This window comes from Nelumbo nucifera, chromosome 1, assembly GCF_055504915.1.
Source record: "Nelumbo nucifera cultivar China Antique chromosome 1, China Antique-T2T, whole genome shotgun sequence".
In the NCBI taxonomy this organism is placed as follows: Eukaryota; Viridiplantae; Streptophyta; class Magnoliopsida; order Proteales; family Nelumbonaceae; genus Nelumbo; species Nelumbo nucifera.
In genome coordinates, this window is record NC_142649.1 from 81671888 (window position 1) to 81691341 (window position 19454).

Consider the following 19454-nt stretch of genomic DNA (forward strand, 5'->3'; position numbering starts at 1 on the left):
TTGTGGCACAAATAAAAACATTGTCTATCCTCCCAATGGAAGCGCTTCCATTAATTAAGACACTACCTTCAATAGTTCCACCTCCTGATACATTCTATGACACCACTGTTATCGAACTGTAAATACAAAAAACCAACCAGAAGCTGAAACCGAGAACCCATTACGGGATTCGGAGTTTCAATCAATGCTGAGGATTCTAATCCTTCTCAATGGGCGAAAACCCCCATGAAAGCGCAAAACTAGTTGAGTCTAAAGCTGCCCATTGGAGGGAAGGAAGAATGGTAACTAATTAATTTCAAGATATTGATTTGTACACAGTACACACTACACTCAACAATAACATATTGATCTGTACATCTCCCTTGCAACTGAAACTCGTGAGGGAGAAATCTCGTGCGACTGAAACTTGTGAGGGAGACGACCCTTGCTACTGTAATTCGGAATTTGCGACTGAAACTCGTGAAGGAGAAATCCGTGTGGCTGAAACTCGTGAAGGAGATATCCTTTGCTATTGTAACTCCCGGCTCGGTAATGGAGGAGAAATAAGGTGAGAAAACGTATAAAACACGAAAAGAGGATTAAAATTGTCTAAATAATTATTATAAGGATAGTATGGGAATTAAAAATATTGTAATGACAAATTTCTCATCTTTTTGGACAGAAGGTTAATGGAAGGGGGTTTTTGTCGCAAAACATAGTACAGGGGGTCTTGTCACAGAATGAGTCACTCGCGGGTCGCGGCGGATGCTCTCATTGTCCTAATTCCTAACACAAAGGGCGATCTGCACCGTCGCAAAGGCGCAGGGTGAGATGCTCTCCGCAGCTCGCGCCTTTAGCTTGAAGGGTTCTGCATCACCCTTAGTAGCTGGAAACAGAACGAAGATGGATTGTCGACCTAGGGTAGTTCGTGGTTCCTCTTCGAGGTCTTCTTCTTCTTCGCCTCCCGGGGAAACTTTGAAAGGAGACAGCCATGACGCCACTATTACCCAGGAAGAATGGCAAGGTTGGGGTACGTATTCTCAGATACCCATGAAGGTCAAGGAGGTGGTTGAGGACTTGAAGGCCTTAGAGAAGGACATGGATGCTCGGATGAGCTTCGGTGGCAATGGAGGGAAGCTTCAGGTAAAAGAGTGGAAAATAAAACAGTACGCGCTTTGTTCGATTTTTAAGTTGTTTCTTATTTCCCATCCCCACTCTCTTTCTCCGATATTTCAATACGAAATTTGAGATGGGTGTTGATGTGATTTGTTTTTCCTAGACTGGGGGAAGGGTTAATGGAGGAATTGTCATTATCTTTGATGTTATTTTTCTTGCTAGTATTAGGGAATGCCATGCATTGTATAAAATGAGTGAATGCCATTCCTTAGATTTAGGGTTTGTTTTACTTCAAAAAACTTTTCATGTAAAGGGTTTCTTTTCTGGAGGTATTTATTACTGTTTCTTTCATTTAGTGGGTAGGTGTCTCCTATGGCGCTCGTTTAAATAATTATTTGGCGTTCAGTTTATAGAGTGTCAAAGGACATTTAATTTATTCTGATTTCTTGAATACCATGGTGTGACTGAATGCCTGTGTTGATGAAGTTAAAGTTAATAGACGATTGCCTGCTATGATTCAGTTATTTCGAAGTGACAATGGAAAAAAGATTAGGAGAGGGCTAGACTTTTACATTTCTAAGGTTTTTTATGACATATATGAGATTTATGAGCCTGTTAATCCTATGAATGACATGAAGCCCACAGCAGAATCCTCCTTTTAGTAGCAGATTTTGGCTCTCCTATCATATATATTATCACGATTCATGGAAAACATTATACAAATGTTGCAATGTTGCATTGACACAGCATGTCATGCCTGACTTACAGAATTTTGATTTGGTCAAGTCTTACATCTAAGGATTGCATTGGGCCCAAAATTGTCTTGGGAAGTTTGTCCAGATTGGAGATGATTGTGCATGCTTGCTTTATAGTACATATAAGAATGACATCTGGCCTAGGATTGAGTTAGGGAGTTTGTATGGAGGGTCACTATGCATGTTGTCAAGTCTTAGGATAAGGAGAGCTACACGTAGAATAGTTTGGTAGCATATGGTTGTTCCAAGTAATCGCATTTATTGTAAATTATTTTACAGTTTATTAACCTCTTTTCTTTCACTCTTTTTTGTGTATGTGTGTGAAAGAAAAAGAGTGTAAATGCATTTATTATAACACACACGCGTGTTAAATGTTAACAATTCTAGATCATATAGGTATGGTACTCTTGGCCAGAAAATATTCTTCGTCTGATCTTACAGTGTAATTTCAGGGAGATTTCAAAGTTAAAGAGGATAAAAAACATAGAGCAACATATCAGGCTCTTGCTGATCCTGAAAAAAAGCTCCAATTCTTCACAGCTCGACAGATAGCATGTCGTTTGCTTGGAAGTAGGGGTTATCTTTGTCAGAAGGTATACATCTATTCTAATATTAAGATAAAATATATAATGGGCCTCTTATTTTTTTTATCCTTGGTTAAGTGTTTCTTGCTAACATAATGAAGAATTGGTGTTGAAGTGTCATTATATGAAAAATAATAGTAATATTAATACCAGTAGTGTTGTTATTGACTTTAGTTATATTAACTATGTTGTAGTGTTGGCTTGCTATGGAAGATTGTATGTGTTCAAAAGTCACACCCTGCTCTCTGTGTAATGGAATTCGGTTCTGGTTGTATATGCATCCAAAGGTTTGAATCTTTTACCCATTTCTTAAACATGTTCCATATATGCATATAATTTTCAGGTAACATCAACTGTCCTACAGGATTTTCTACGGCAAAACAATACTGGAAAGCTGTTGTGGCAAATATTTGGTGTTCATGCTGCAACACTTTGCCTATTTGGCATTGCTGAACAGGAAGAAGTGATGTGGAATGCATTCAAAGTTGCAGGTTTGATGAATCTAGTTATATGCTATATTTGTCATGTTAAAATGATATACTTTATAGAAGGAAAACACAACAATGCAATGATATTACTGTTTCACAGATACTTGTTCTGTGGACCTAATTTAAATGGAAATCCTCCTTTTCTACTGGTATTTGTTCACTCGAAGAGTTGTCCTACTCATGTTTATCATGAATTAAATGTCCTTCAGCCACTCTTCAACATGTTCATGCTGCTCTGGCTTGAACTTGGATGCATGATGCAACTAATCTTCATGCCTTCATTTACTATCTGAATAATTTTTATGATGCATTCATTTGATATTTTAAGGTGAGGTTTTTCAAAAGCTGAATTTAGAAAATACAATGAAGAAATTCAAACGGATAACTGAGCAGATGAATGTAATTATACAATGGGTGGGAAGGGAGGCAAATGCTTTTGCTGATTCTCTAGCTAAGCAAGGAGTAACTAGGGATCAGTTGTACTGGGACCATTTGTAACTTTATGTTGTTTCTGTATTAATGAGTGAGGCTGTACCTCATGCCTCATACTGGGATGCTTGTAACAAACTCTTTATCCTTTGCTTCTAATGAAATCTAATGAATTTTTATCTATCAAAAAAAAAGGGAAATACTCAGCATAACAAGGGAGATTGGTGCTTGTTTCAAGTGGACAAGAAGGTCTGCTAATGGGGTTAGCAGATACATGAGAAAAACAAGGGACTGTTAGGGAGAACATGTTTTGAGCTTTGTTTATAATTAAATTGTTTTCTTGGGTTCAACACCCTACTCTAGGGGTTGACAGTTGTAACTTGAATTTTCTTTAATGAAGTTTCCATTTCCAATAAAAAAAATTATTTCCTTTTTGTATTTCAATCCTCTTTTCTTGGGTTCAACACCCTACTCTAGGGGTTGACAGTTGTAACTTGAATTTTCTTTAATGAAGTTTCCATTTCCAATAAAAAAAATTATTTCCTTTTTGTATTTCAATCCTCATTTGTAGAGATATGCACATAAATAATTCAATTTCCAGTTAAATCTGATGTAACTTTTGGAGGTTCTCTTGGTCAAATGTCATTTGTCAACAATATTATAGGTTAGAATGTCAAGTGTAAAATGTATATATTAGTGGTGAAAATGATACAATACCAATACTTGGGTACTTCTTGGTAAAATCAATCTACATTGTTGCAAATCAAGATACATTTTATGTCCATGTGAAATCGTGAAATTCCTTTCATCATATGCCATATCCATTGTTAAATTATTAGTGCTTAAATCATTTCTTGCTACTTTTACCCATGTCCTTTTTGGTCTACTTCTACCCCTTCTAGTCACTTTAACTTGCAACAGATCATTCTTCTTATAGGGTCCTGTCAAAGGTCTTCTTTGCATGTTATTGAACCATCTTAGTCTAGCTTCTCTTATATTATCACCTATTGGAGCTACTCACAGATTCTTTCAAATGATCATATCACTAGCTGTCCTTTCTGGCTTTTCCATTCATTCATCTCAGAATATGCATTTCTGCTGCACTATTTTTTTGGACATGTAGTTTCTTGACTGCCCAGCATTGCTCCATACAGCATAGCTGGCTTTACAACTGTTTAATAGCATTTTCCTTTTTAATCTAAGTAGTATTTGGCTATCACATAAGGTTCAGGATGCACTCCTCTATTTTGCCCATCCTGCTCTATTATGGGCAACATCCTCCTCATTCTCTCCCTTGTTATGAATTAATGAACTAAGGTAGCAGAAAAAGACATTGAATTATCTCTTGGTCTCCAATCCTAAATGTATCATGATTTCCACTTCTATTATTATTAAATTTACATATCACATATTCTGAGGGTGGGCCTTGGCACAAAGGCTGAGCTGCTCCATTGCGACCTGGGTGACCTGCAAATCTTGGAAATAACCTCTCTGTATGTGCAGGGGTAAGGCTGCATACATCTGTCCCTCCCTAGACCTCGCATTGGTGGGAGCCTCATGCACTGGGATGCTCTTTTTTTTTTTGATCATCTACTGGGTTGTTCTTTTACGTATCACATATTCTGTTTTAGTCCTAATTATTTTAAAACCTCTTGTTTCTAAGGTATTTGTCCTTAAACTTAATTTTGCATCTAATCCTTCATTAGTTTTCATTAATTAAAAATCATAAAGTGAATAGTTGGGCAACTGGCAACAATTATTGATCTAAAAAAAAGCTGGGCAACAATGCCTCTTGTAGGCTTATGGGCTATTTGGCAATTGAGGAATGGTTGGACTTTTGAACATTGCTTAAGAACTGGTTTTCCACTCTAAACTGCTTTAGAGGGAAGGAATTTCTTCTTTTTTTTTGAGAATTAGGCTTTTTTGGGGGTCCCTAACATGTGTCTGATCTATAGAATCTCTTTGTGCAGAGGACCATTTGGTAACTTTATAGGATATTCGAAGTGGTAACTTTAGGATTGCAGACCAAATGGTAACTTTATAAGGATATTCCAAGTGAATATCCTTTCTTTCAGAAGAAGTTTTTGCTTTTCTACTCCAGTAAAGGAAATCTTCGTTTTGGGAATGGCACTTGTCAAATCCCTTAGTATGATGTTGAAGTTCGGCCTGTCCTAGAAGTTTGTTTTGTTTGTTAGCTGAAAAGTAAAGTAAACATCAAGAAGGAAGAGAGGAAAGAAGAAGGAAGAAAGAGGAAGAAGAGAAAATGTCTGGTTCGAATTAGGAAAAAGTCAACCCTAATTTCGGCCAGACCTGTTATTATATTATTAATATAATTGGAAAAGACATAAGTGCCCTTATTTAAGTAAGAGGCACTCGAACTAACATAATAGTACACATCAACATTCTCAACAGGTATAAAGACCGAAATACCCCTTCACTAACACTCCCCTTCAAGCTGGTGAGTATATATCATATAATCCCAGCTTGTTACATATGTAGTCCACTCTCCCTCGACTCAAACCTTTTATAAACAAGTCTGCCCACTGGTTTCCCGTATTAACATATGCAGTCTCTATCACTCCATTCAGCACCTTCTCTCTCACAAAATGACAGTCAACTTCGATGTGCTTGGTTCTTTCATGAAACACTGGATTGAAAGAGATATGAACCGCTGCCTGATCGTCACAATAGAGTTTCATTGGAGTACTGATGTCATATCCTATCTCCTGTAGAAGGTTCCTTAACCACACTAATTCACAAGCAGTATGTGCCATGGCCCTATATTCTACTTCTGCACTGCTTCTTGCCACAACTGTTTGCTTCTTACTTTTCCATGTTACCAGGTTACTCCCCAGAAAGGTGCAATAGCCTGTGGTAGACCGTCTATCAGACATAGAACCTGCCCAATCAGCATCGGTGTATCCTTCTACTTCCAGTTTTTCGCCACTTTTGTACAGCAAACCACGACCAGGAGCTCCTTTCAAGTACCTCACAATCCTTAGCACTGCATTCCAATGTGGGACCAAAGGTTTCTACATTAACTGACTCACCACACTAACCGCAAATGAAATATCTGGGCGAGTAATGGTTAGGTAGTTTAGTTTGCCTACAAGTCGTCGGTATCTGCCAGGGTCTTCAAATACTTCACTTATATCACTGCTCAGCCTTGTATTTGTTTCCATAGGTGTCTCAGTCGGTTTAGTACCCAACAAAGTACCCAACAAACCTGTTTATTCCAGTAAATCAAGCACATATTTCCTTGGACACAAATTAATGCCATGCTTAGATCTTGCTACCTCTATGCCCAAAAAGTATTTCAATTTGCCAAGGTCCTTTGTCTGAAAGTGTTCCTGTAGGAATGCCTTCAATCTGTCAATGCCCATTTTATCATTCCAGTCACAATGATATCATCTACATACACCACCAGTAGTATTTTGCCTGTCGGAGAGTCATGACTGAAGACAAAGTGATCAACTTGGCACTGTTTCATACCAAACTTCTTAACCACCTCATTGAACCTACCAAACCATGCTTGAGGGGACTGTTTAAGTCCATATATAGCCTTCTTAAGTTTGCATACCTTACCATCCTCCCCCTGAGCAACAAACCTTGGTGGTTGCTCCATGTAGACCTCGAGCAAATCACCATGCAAAAAGGCATTTTTGATATCTAGCTGATATAGAGGCCAATCATACATAGCTGCAAGGGAGATGACAACATGAACTGACCCTATCTTAGCAACTGGGGAGAATGTCTCTGTGTAGTCAATGCCATAGGTTTGGGAGTACCCTTTTGCAACCAGCCGCGCCTTCAGGCGCTCAACACGACCATCTGGCAAGTACTTAACGGTATACACCCACTTACAATTGACAACCTGCTTCCCAGGAGGAAGAGCGGTGAGGTCCCAAGTGTGATTATGATGGAGGGCAGAGAGCTCTTCTTCCATAGCACGACACCACTTTGGAGAGGTAAGGGCTTCTTGGACATCCTTAGGAACAACCACTGAGGATAACAAAGAGATGAACTGGCGATGAGAGGCGGAGAGGTGAGCAAGGGAAACAAAATTGGAAATAGGGTGAAGGGTGCAGGTGCGTTTACCTTTCCGTAAGGCAATAGGAAGATCAAAGTCGGAGGCTGGTGTCGGATCTGGAGCTGGATCTGTCAACGGTGATGAAGCCGGAGGAGTCGTAGTCGGTACACGTGGGCGATGTGTATACACGTGATGGATAGGTGGACGGTGGCACCGGAGGCAAGGACGTATGCACGACTAGAACCAAAGCAGGAGGATCAGCCACAAGAAGGGGAAGAGGAGGAGGTGATATGGAGGAAGCAACATCACCAGACCCCACGAAGAACTGAGTAGACTCGAAGAAAGTAACATCAACACATATCAAGGAACGACGAGAACTGGGGTGGTAACACTTGTACCCTTTCTGAGTTCGTGAATAGCCAAGAAAGATACACTTAAGGGATCGTGCATCTAACTTGTTAGTCTCGGAACCCAGATTATGGATGAAGCAGACACACCCAAATACCCGAGAAGGAAGCGGAAACGGAGACATGTTGGGGAACAAGACACTAAAAGGAGAATGGCCATCAAGAATAGACTGGGCATCCGATTAATTAAGAAACAAGAGGTGAACATTGCATCACCCCAAAAGGGTTTGGGAACATTCATGCGGTGCATGAGTGAGCGTGTCGTTTCTACAAGATGTCGGTTCTTTCTCTCAGCAACCCCATTTTGTTGTGGGGTGTAGGTACATGAAGTTTGGTATATAATGCCATGTTGGTCCAAGTATTCCTGAAAAGATGAAGACAAGTATTCACGGCCATTATCAGAACGGAAAATTTTGATGTGAACGCCAAATTGATTGCGGATCTCAGCATAAAATTTCTGGAAGATGACAAATAATTCACTTCTTTCTTTCATTAAATAGAGCCACGTCATTCTTGAAAAGTCGTCAACAAAAATAACAAAATATCTGTATCCATTATATGACATCACTTTATAAGGACCCCAAACATCTGAATGAATTAAAGAAAAAGGACTCGACACATGGTTATCAACCCTAGAACTAAAGGGAACACGATGGTGTTTCCCAAATTGACACGACTCAATCTAGAACAGAAAGTTGACTCAATGAAGGGACCAAGGACTTCAACACTTTCAGCGAAGGATGACCAAATCTACAATGCCACTAGAGAGGAGAAATAGATGACTGGAGGGCTGTTGACGTTCTTCCACCACCATCAAGATAATACAGTCCATCGGCTTCATGCCCTCCACCAATCTTCATCCCCGTCTTGAGATCCTGAAAAACACACATAGAGGGGTAAAATGTAATGGAGCAATTAAGGGACTTGGTCAGCTTACTAACAGACATAAGATTAAATGGAAGCTTAGGTACATATAAAACAGAGGATAGGGATACAGGGTCTAGGTCAACATTACCAACACCACAAATAGATGATGTGGAGCCATTAGCAAGGGTAACAGATTGTGATGTTGAGCAATGAGTGAGAGATGAAAACACACCTGGAGTTCCCGTCATGTGATCGGAGGCTCCAGAGTCAATAATCCAGGGGTTGGGTGTGGATGCCAAACAAGCCATACCTGAGTGTGCAGAGGTAGTTGTGTTCTGCTGCAACGTGGATTGAACAAACCTTTCATACTCATCACGAGGAACACTTACCATCTCCTTGCTTGGACCATCTGAAGAGGTAGAAGGCATCTGGTCAGTTGATCGGTTCTCCTGTCTAAAGCTGGAACTGGTGTCACTAGTCATGGCATGGTTGGCCCACGTCGAGGGTGGACCATGTAAGTCATAGTAGTAGTTAATAGTATGTCCATCCAAACCACAATGAGTACACCTCCGTGGACCCGAGCCACGTCCTCTACCACGAGCTCCCCCTGAATCTCTGCCTCTAGTACGACCACCACCACAGATATGTGTAGATCCACCACTACCACTCCGGCCATACACTGGACCACTACTGCCACCACGGCTAGGCCGGGCTCCTCGAGCCCCACTTCTGCCACCTCGACCTCTCGACACTGCAAATGCTGATTTATTTGAGATATTAGAGTTTTCCATAGATCCAATGGAAGTCCTCCAAAGACGAGCAAACACCTCCTCTAAAGATGGAAGGGCAGATCCTCCTAGTATCTGGGCTCATACTGGTTCATACTCAGACTTCAGCCCCACCAGAAATCGAGTCACATCAAGCTGCTCTCTCTGTTGCTGTTGAACCTTGACATCAGAGGTGAGAGGATGATAGACATTTAACTCATTACGAATATTTCTCATACCGGCATAGTACTCCTCAAGGCTCTGATTTCCCTGCTGCAGATTGAAGTATTCTTGATACAGTTGATATACCCTAGTTGTATTATCCTGACCAGAATACAATTTCTTAGCATGATCCCACACCTCTTTGGCTATGTCAAGAAACATGAAGTTCACACTGATTCTGGGTTCCATACTGTTCCACAACCATGTGATGATTTGTGCATCTTCCTGTTCCCAGTCTTTGTACTCCTGAGAATTAGTGGGGGGTTTCTCCTCTCATGTGTTTTACCTTCTTCTTCGCCTTCAGAAAAACCTCTACAGACTTGGCCCAAGGGACATAATTCTCTCCATTTAGTTTAATGGAGGTCATTTGGACATTTAGGTAGTCAGTAGATATCATCACACTAGGTTTACTATCACTGTTATCTACCATTGTCGAATTCCCTTATCATTGAATCCTGAGCACTACACACTGCACACTGCACACAGACACTTCACCGAAATCTGCACACTGATTTCAGCAATAATAAAGGCTGAAAGCCGTACTTGTAACACCACAAACCCTACTCTACAGCTACCGGAAGTTTCACCATTAAGTAAACACTACTTCCCTTCGAATCACACACAAACCAGCATAAACCCTAGCATACTGCAATTTGAAAACCCATCATACGATCTGTACCACACCTCTCATGTGTTCCATAACAGAAATTATGCATAAAAAAAACTCGTTACCTCATCGCCTGAAGGCCAACCACACGAAGGAATGAAACACCACTGCACCACACGCACCAGCCCTACATTAATTAGGGGAGGGCTTAGAAACCACAACAACCAATCACCAACGACACCACCGGAGGCATAGAAACCTCCAAGGGAAGAGGGTGATCACTCCTTTTCCCAGTCTCCAACCAACGACTGAGAAATCCAAGAGAAACCCTAGTTCGAATGCGCAGAAAACAGAATTCTAGCAAGTCTGATTTGTTTAATGTGGCTCTGATACCATGTTGAAGTTCGGCCTGTCCTAGAAGTCTGTTTTGTTTGTTAGCTGAAAAGTAAAGTAAACAGCAAGAAGGAAGAAAGAGGAAGAAGAGAAAAGGTCTGGTTCGAATTAGGAAAAAGTCAACCCTAGTTTCGGCCAGACCTGTTATTATATTATTAATATAATTGGAAAAGACATAAGTGCCCTTATTTAAGTAAGAGGCACTCGAACTAACATAATAGTACACATCAGCATTCTCAACAGGTACAAAGACCGAAATACCCCTTCACTAACATATGAGAATGTCCTTTTGTTTCTTAAATTACTATTGCTGGTTAATACAATTTAAAATGCAAGTTGGCAATTTAGCAAATTGATTATTTTGATTTTCTTTCTGGAGCTTTCAAGTCGGTGTGGCTTTATTGTTGTTCACTTTATGGTTTTTGTCATTTAATTTAGTTTCTTTATAATTTTATGTTTTCCATACTAAAAGTCTACATTGGGAGACCTTGATTGACAACTGATTATTCTTCAGGTAAAAGAAGGGTTTGGTGTCTTTATCCTAACAAGAATGCAGCTACCAAATCAGTTCATGATATCTTTTCTCATAGTTCAGCAAATTTAGAAGGCCAGTCACCACTGGTACGTTATGATATGTTGAGTCATGCTAGTTTTCTCATCATAAAGTCATGGTACCGAATGCCATTTTTTTCAACTTCCATGTTTTTAGTGATATATTATTTGAACTTGTAAATTTTGTATTTTTTTTTTGTGGGGAAAGAAAGAGCATAGCATAAGATTGAGAACTGAATACATCAATGCATAACAGTCTTACTGCTGCACTCTAGATCCTGGAGATGAAAAATTTGTTTTTTATATCAGTGTTTGTTGAGGCAGGGTAGTCTTTATGAGTTGTATACATCACTGGATATTAAAATGATTATGTATGAATGTGCATATTTTATCTTAACAGAAGGTTTTTGGGAAGTAATGTATGATGGCATTTCTTCTGATGCTCAACTTAACTAAATAAAGCCTAATCTCAACCATATGGGGTCAGCCACATGGATCCTGTTTTACCATCACACTTTTTCTAGGGCCGTATCCGTTGTTAAATTGTGAGCCCTGAAATCATTTCTTACAACCTCAACCCATGTTCTTTGGGCATGCCTCTATCTCTTTTAGACCCTTTGTCCCGCATAAAACCCTTTCTTCTTTGGTTGATATGGACATAAATTAATAGGCCCGACAATGGGTCCTTGGCCTAGGATACAGTGATTTGTTATTCCTGCTAGGATCTGAAGTTAACCTTAGTAGGTCACCTTAACAGCATAAATAAAAAGTGAAATGAACCTTTGTTTTGAATTCATGAAATCTCTTTGTGCAAGTGCCTTTGCCTTTTCTTACTTCGAAATCTCTTACTTCTTTCAGTTCCATGGCATAGTAACTTTCATGTTGGTTCCAAGCACAGATGAAAGAAGATGAGCCTTTGAACTTTGTGCTTATAGATGGTACATGGAGCAACTCAGCTGCAATGTTCAGCCGTTTGAAGGTACGATGTAAACACTTCTGCTAGTGTATTAAAAGGCAAAGTCATTAGGCCCAGCATCAAGAATAAACCTTGATGCAATAAATTCATTTAATATTTCTTATATTCATAAAAAATAATAAACCTTGATGCATCATTTCCTCATATGTCAATTATCAAAATAAACATTTTATTCCAATGGGATAAGCTGAAAAGGCGTAGAGAAAGCTTGAAGAAGTTACTGAAATATTCTATTACATATATTTCTTTGTGCATGCTTGAAGAAATGCATCACTTATTTTCCAATGCAAATATTTATTTAAAAAAGGACATTGTAGAAAATTTTGAAGAATTGCAGGTCATTAATAAATATCAAATGATAATCACATATCATTATGTTGATATAAATTATAAACAAGCTGTTGTGGAAAAGCCATAGAAAACCATATGGCAGATCAGCAACTCTTCAGCTTCAAGGCCTTGAAATAAGGTAAAGTACAGTCTAAAAGAGTCGAACTTTTTGTTTTTATACATGACAATTGAAGTAATTCAAACAAGTAAGTGAAGGAGAGGAAAAATTTGAATAGAAAATACTCACGAAAAGAAAGAAAAACTCTCCACTGAAATACTTAGCCCCCAAACTGCAACAAGGATGGAGCCCCAATGTGCTCCTTCCTGGCTAACAGACCATCAGCTAGCTGATTGGCTGATCTCAAGATCAAGCAGAATGAGGTGTTCCCACCAGCCAATTGTACTCCTCAACCAACTTGCAACCACTTGTAGATCTCTCTCCCTCCCCCTAGACACTATAAAATCCAAGATGGAGATGTGAACCACTAAAATTGACATCCACTCAACTTTAATGGAATCACCATTACCAGCAGGACCAAGGCAAACCTGTAAAACCTTTCTTCATAGTCCTGAAAACACCACCTACTCTTGAAAGTCCTGGATTACTCAAGAAAAGTTTTAAGTTCCAAACCAGGTCTTTGAAAATCTCTCAAACCTTTATAAGGATTGACAAGGTATTAATTTCCAATCTAAAGATGCTCTATGGGCTGTATATGCTATTTATACATCATACATACAAAGGGTGGACCATGTAGGCCTTGTAAATGGGATTTTCGTCCATCTTATTTGATTATGTAATAGAAGTACATTGTCTATCAAGGAAAAAATGCTAGAGAAATAAATGTCAGAAAAGAAAAGCCTGACATGAAGGCCTCTTTCATGTGTAGTTCACCAAACTTCACATGGGGCATGGATTTCTAATGGTGTACCTTATGACATTTTTCTTGCCCCTCACCATGAGGCAAGCCTTGGATACCTATTAAAATGCTGAGGAACCTAATATACATCAAAGAGAAACTCCATGGCTAGGCAGTAATGGCAGGAGAAAGGATTTTTTGGATCCTGCATCCTGATTCTAGATCCTCATCACATTCTTATTCTTTATTCATAAAAAATGTCCATCCCCAATAAAAGGACTTATTTGGGCTTTGAACTAATTTTTACATGGTGGCTTTTATTAATTTTTTGATAATAAAATAAAAATTCATTAAAAACGAAAAAGAAAGTAAAGGGGGAAGGTGATGAGAAATCCCCCGAGAGAAGAAAGAACAACCCAACAACAGATGCAATACACAAGTTGAACACAAGACTCACATAAACAGACATGACTTGGAGAAACAACTCTCATCCACACTAACACAGAAAGCAAACAAATCAACTCCAACAAGACCACTCAAAGACAGGATAATTCCTCCCCGTTGAGCTCTTCCTGACCTCCTTTGGTCCACTTCTCTCCCTCTTCCTTAGAATGGACTTTTTACATGTCTCCTCCCTACTTCTTTTCTCAAATTCTTCGAAGGCTCTTTTAGCAAAGGCCTCACTTCCCAAAATAATCCCAAACTCTTACCAATCTCCACATCCCCATCTGCAAGTATCTTCACATCCAAACCTCCTTCACGTTTTCCTTCCAAAAGCTAGCCAACCTCCACTCCCTCGTCCACAATAAAATTAATGCTCACACCACCTGACTTCCTTTCTCCCATTCCTTGAACCAAACAGCCATCTCTTCCCAAAGCCTCATTCGTTCCCTCCTTTTCCTTGTCCCCAGAAACCAAACTCCTTTACCCCTCCTCTTCAAATTGATTCTTAGCACACGCTTTCTTGTCGCTATTTCCATGCGAGGCTAGCTCCTCCTCAGCCTCACCCCTTTGACATGAATTCTTCAATTTTCTCCCCTTTCTCTTATATAATCTCTTATATTTCTCTTCCCAAACTAAAGGTCTCAGGGTCTTGTCTTAGTTAATCCGAAAATAGGGTCTTGTCCAATCTTTTGTATATTGGTCTACGTGTCTCCATATGCAGTCAAGTTGCACAGGGACCTGAGAAAAAACATAACATGATAGATCCCTGCAATACTAAAATGAGGAAGAACAGTCAATAGTTTTTTCAGTTGATTGTTTCAGACAACCTGCCACATTTTGCTACAGAGAAATGCTGCTAGTGACAAGATTTACCCACAGAAGTAGTTTGCACACAGGAGCATGCGAAGTTAATCTGGGAAGAGGAAGACATCCCCTGCATTTCTCTGGCCTTGCCAGGCGTGTCTGCGATGCATAAACTTCGGTAAGTTGCAAGTCGAAATCCCTCTCTCTCTCCTGCAAATTTCTGTCTTCATGTTTTTTTTTTTTTCTTACAACTTAAAACATTATGAAGCAGGCCCCAACCATCATGGGATCGTACCTGTACAGCAGCAGCAGCCATCGGCCTTCTATCAGAATTGCACTTGCTTAATCAGTTTAGTTCACATGGCCTAGACAAACAGGCAGCAGCACTTGAGGATGCCTTGGAGGTCTTATTGGAAGCCCTTACAACTCGGCGTCTTCGTATGGGCAGGTCCATTACTCGTAAAGATAGGCACAACAGCAATATCAGATAGCAGATTGGCTGTAACCGCCATCTAAGGGATGATTCAATTGGGTTGATGCTCCGGTGAGTCTTGTCATCGGGGGCTTTGGCCCTCCCCTGAATTGCTATGAGCAGATCCTTGGATATACCCAAATAAAATGGAAAAAAGGAAGAAAAATTCTATTCATACCTCACACTGATGAGTATTAGCTTTGGCAGTTGCCCTAATTAGTTTAAACCGCAGCTAACTTGCATAAACAATTTCTTACTCCAAACTGAACATGGTCACTTTTTGAAAATATTGATATCAAGAATGGCAATATAAATGCCATTCATCATCATCATTTAAGCCTTGTCCCAACTATATGGGGTCGGCTGCATGAATCCTGTTTTGTAATCCCATTTTATTTAGTGCCATATCCAATTGTTAATTACGGGTGCTTAAATCATTTGTTACTACTTTCTGTCTAACCCTAGTTTTTTTAATCTCCGAGACTCCCAACTGAAGAATACAACTCACTGGGGAGTAGTTTTATTCGATTGGTCTTCCGCTTATGATCTACTGCAAGTCTGTGTTTTATTCGATTGGTCTTCCGCTTATGATCTACTGCAAGTCTGCAACTTCTCTCCAGGCCTATGGAATAGATAACTATTATGATGTAAGTAGATTAGTCTTGCTTTAAAATCAATGCATCTGAAAATTCGTTATATATTCAATATTTCAAAGAGCGAAAACTATATTTAGGTTTAGAAGTGTTTACATGGATGAGTTCCATCTCTTGTGATAGGGTAGGACTGTAGGAGTAGGATGCGAATGGCTCACATTTACCACGCGTGAGCAATGGTTAAAAACATTCCGAAGTTCTAACTCTTGGTATTTAGCATTTTGCTAGGTTCAAAAACTTGTGTATTGTATGACATCCATCAATCCCAAATCTACATAGCAACCAATCGGGACTTTGGTTTAGGGATTTACTTGGACAATGAGTCCCTAGAAATCTTTTGGGTGGGTTGGGAAGGGGGTTATTTAGATGTATCTATTTATGACAAACGAGCCAATTGGGGGATGGTTCACTTGGTACGTTAGCTGGTTCATGCCAGTAGAGACGGGGATTAGAATCCCTATCGAACAAAAAAATGTATGACAAATGGCTTACACTCCTATTGTCAAACAAAAATCACTTGATCATAATTGATGAGTGGTGATTTGGTCTTTTAATGATATCACGACACATGGTGGTACTATAGAACTATCCACCGACATCTCGGTGCCATGCAAACAGAGCTCGGACACCTGCCATTTGCTTCAATGTCCTCATCCCCACCTCGGTAGGATGGCCTATGGACAGCTCGGGAGATGTCAAGTCAGCATAAAGAGGCAATCTGCCTCCGCTGACCTAGCCCAGATCTAATTAGTGACTTGCCCGATGTCGCGAGCAAATTCCTTCTCAAGTAGGTAACTTTCTCCGATTCCCTAGGGATCAAGAGGACACGTTGACGGGGCTGATCTCAGTCCTGCCCACCTCAGACAAGACCAGATAAGCATTGTCAGCTTACACAAAGTCCGTCTTTGGGCGTGGAACCACCTCCAAATCTAATGGGTCGGAGATCTCAGACACGTTTTGTGGAGCTCACGACAGCTTGCCTATATAAAGGCGTCCCAACAACCAGAAAAGGTATTCACGATTTAGCTCTCTAGCACTCTAGCTCTCTTGCTTTATTACAATTGAATACCGGTTCACTAACTTAAGCATTGGAGTGCCCACCTCGGGTCAAGAAACCCAGACACTCTGATATCTATCTTCTTGTAGTTCGGCTACACGACCTACCTAATCCGACGTCCGAGCTGCCCACCTGTAGGGAGTGTCAAATCACGCTACATCAATTGGCACCATATGTGGGAACACATTACACAAAGCTGAGTTTTCACCTTCTTACTAAGATTTCGACCTAATGGCATCCACATGCAACAACCCTATCAATAACGCTAACAACAACAATGCATGTGTTGACATAGCAGTCACAAGGGACAGGACTAGTCCGCCATGCACATTGAGTTCCCCTCGTTCACTGTGCCCTAACCCTACCATGCGTTCCTATCATGCAAAATCCCAACCTCCCTCTGCCTACCATGAATGCGCCTCTTCTAGTGGTTGAGTTTTTTGTGGTTCCCATTGGGATTGGTGGCTGCCAGTTTCACGAGCTGGTGTAGTTTGTTCGCAGGGTAGACCTATAGATGAGAACATGGGAGGGCCGTTTCGCAGCAATGGTCGGGATGCAACAACAACAACAACAAGCCATCATATAGAACGTGAACCAAAATCAGCAACCCGATGACTAGAACCAGAACTAGGTACTAAACCCACCTTGCCGTTACGATGATCAAAGTCAGGTTCCCGCCATGGAATCAACTCAAGTTGTGACGTCTGAGGCCACCAACTCCACTGAGGGGTCTAGGAGAAGACATCGCAGACATACACGCCACCATGTAGGAAGGAGCCACCTCATCCTGAATGAGAATGAGAAGGCAAAGAAGGAAGAAGAAAAGGAAGCGAGCTAGATTGCCACCTCGTCAACACAGCCAATGATCCACACTTCACCACTGGCCCCCGAGATCTTCATGGCTCCATGGCTTAAGAATTTCAAGGCCCCTAGCTTGGAGTCCTATGACAGAACAATTGACCCGGTTGACCACCTCGATAGATTCTAGGCCTTGATGTAGCTTCATGGGAACAGTGACATGAGCCTATGCATGGCCTTTTTGACCACTTTCTGGGGCAAAACTCGGATGTGGTATTTGGGATTGGTCGTGGACTCAATGAAGAGTTGGAGCCAGTTTGCCGATCTCCTCACCACCCACTTCGAGATGAGAAAGCAGTGTCCGAAGTCAGCGACCTACCTCCTAAATGTGGTATAGCGACCTGATAAGAAGCTTTGGGATTTCATCAAGAGTTTCAACCTGGAGCGATTATAGATCTCGAACCTCGACCCGACCGTCCAACTCACCGTGGCAGTTAACGTCGCCAACACCCTAACTTGTGTTGGGAGGTCAAGTTGAACCCTCCAGTCTCTATGGAGGAGTTCCTCAACCAAGCTGCTAAGTTCACAAAGGTCGAAGAAGTGCTTGGGTCTTAGTTAGAGATGAGCGGAAAGTAGAAAAGATCAGAGGATGAGTTGGGGAACAACAAACAGAGAAAGAAGAGTAGATCGCTGAGGCATAGCAAGTCCCCATGCAATCGACAAAGTTCCCCATACCGGAGTAGTAGATCTTCAGGCTGACGTTCTCACACCCCTCCCGTTTAGAACCGGAGCTACACCACACTAAATGCGAAGAGAGGGAAAATCCTAATGCAGATAAAGACAACCGAGTACGTCAGATGGTCACCTTGGATGAGAGGGAACCCCGCCAATAGGAACCTTAAACAAGTACTACCACTTCCACTGGGACATCAGCCACGATACAAAGAATTTTCGTAACCTCAAGGATGAGATCAATGAGTTGATCCACCGAGGTTACTTGAAATTCATCAAGCAGGAAGATTGAAATTGACCTTCTAAACAGCTACGAGAAGTGCCATAGTTGAGCAGGGACCAGAACAGGGACCAGCCTCCACGAGACCCACCAACATCAGAGTGGCCTATCTGTGGTGTAATCAACATGATCACGGGAGAACCTGTCAAAGCGTCCTCGTGTGGAGGAAGTTATCTACTTCACCATCGAAGCGCCCGCATGGTGACACCCTCGTGGTCAAATTAATGATAAACGACTTCGAGGTAAAGTGGATTCTGGTTGACTTTGACATCTCGGTAGACATCATCTTTCTGGAGGCATTCGAGCAGATGGGGCTGGAGAGGAAGGACCTACTCTCAGGCCAAATTAAGTTTCTAGTGACAGCAGGCTCAACTCCGAACTAGGTGCACTTTGACTATGACTTCTTAGTGGTCACAACTCCCTCGCCCTACAATGCCATCTTGGTCTGATTGATCCTACACTCCCTCAGAGCAGTAGTGCCAACCTACCATATGTTGACGAAATTTCTGATAGATTATGGAGTTGGAGTGGTGTGAGGTGACTAGCTCGAGTCTCGTAAGTGCTACGTTGCAGCGCTGAAAGGGAAAGGTAAGCAGGCTGTTGACGTTGACTTGGAGCCGCCCCCAGAGAATGGTGACGAGAAAGCTTGCCCCATGGAGGACACCATCCTGGTGCTGGTCTCAGACACCAACCCCATGAAGACAGTGTAGATCAGAAACTACCTCAAGGAGCCACTATGATATGAATTGGTAAGTTTTTTAATTCAGAATTAAGATGTTTTCACTTGGTCGACAACAGAAATGCCTGGAATAGACCCCTCTATCATAACTTATAGGTTGAATGTTGACCCTTTAG

The 19454-nt window shown here is 41.0% G+C and overlaps 1 protein-coding gene across 2 annotated transcripts; it reads left to right on the forward strand.

The window, feature by feature from the left end:
* The first annotated feature begins 677 nt into the window (after positions 1–677).
* LOC104587147 (DTW domain-containing protein) lies at positions 678–15513 on the forward strand. Of its 2 annotated transcripts, none has more exons than XR_733553.3 (8): positions 678–1122; positions 2303–2443; positions 2629–2721; positions 2799–2925; positions 11159–11265; positions 12095–12175; positions 14650–14785; positions 14879–14942. XR_733553.3 is itself a non-coding variant. In XM_010244623.3 (8 exons), exons 1-8 carry the CDS (start codon positions 811–813, stop codon positions 15096–15098), a joined length of 1167 nt encoding a protein of 388 aa, XP_010242925.1. In that variant the 5' UTR covers positions 683–810; the 3' UTR covers positions 15099–15513. The 2 variants fall into 2 exon arrangements, 1 of the variants encoding a protein (XP_010242925.1); XM_010244623.3 differs by having other exon boundaries at positions 683–1122; positions 14700–14785; positions 14879–15513.
* Positions 15514–19454: the final 3941 nt, after the last annotated feature.

What these genes read in the sequence shown, in the direction of transcription:
- LOC104587147 (XM_010244623.3), top strand. Translation starts at nt 811, where the DNA reads ATGCTCTCCGCAGCTCGCGCCTTTAGCTTGAAGGGTTCTGCATCACCC. An exon ending in GAATGCATTCAAAGTTGCAG is followed by an intron (nt 2,926 to 11,158) that starts GTTTGATGAATC and finishes ATTATTCTTCAG; the next exon opens with GTAAAAGAAGGGTTTGGTGT. An exon ending in TAGAAGGCCAGTCACCACTG is followed by an intron (nt 11,266 to 12,094) that starts GTACGTTATGAT and finishes TTCCAAGCACAG; the next exon opens with ATGAAAGAAGATGAGCCTTT.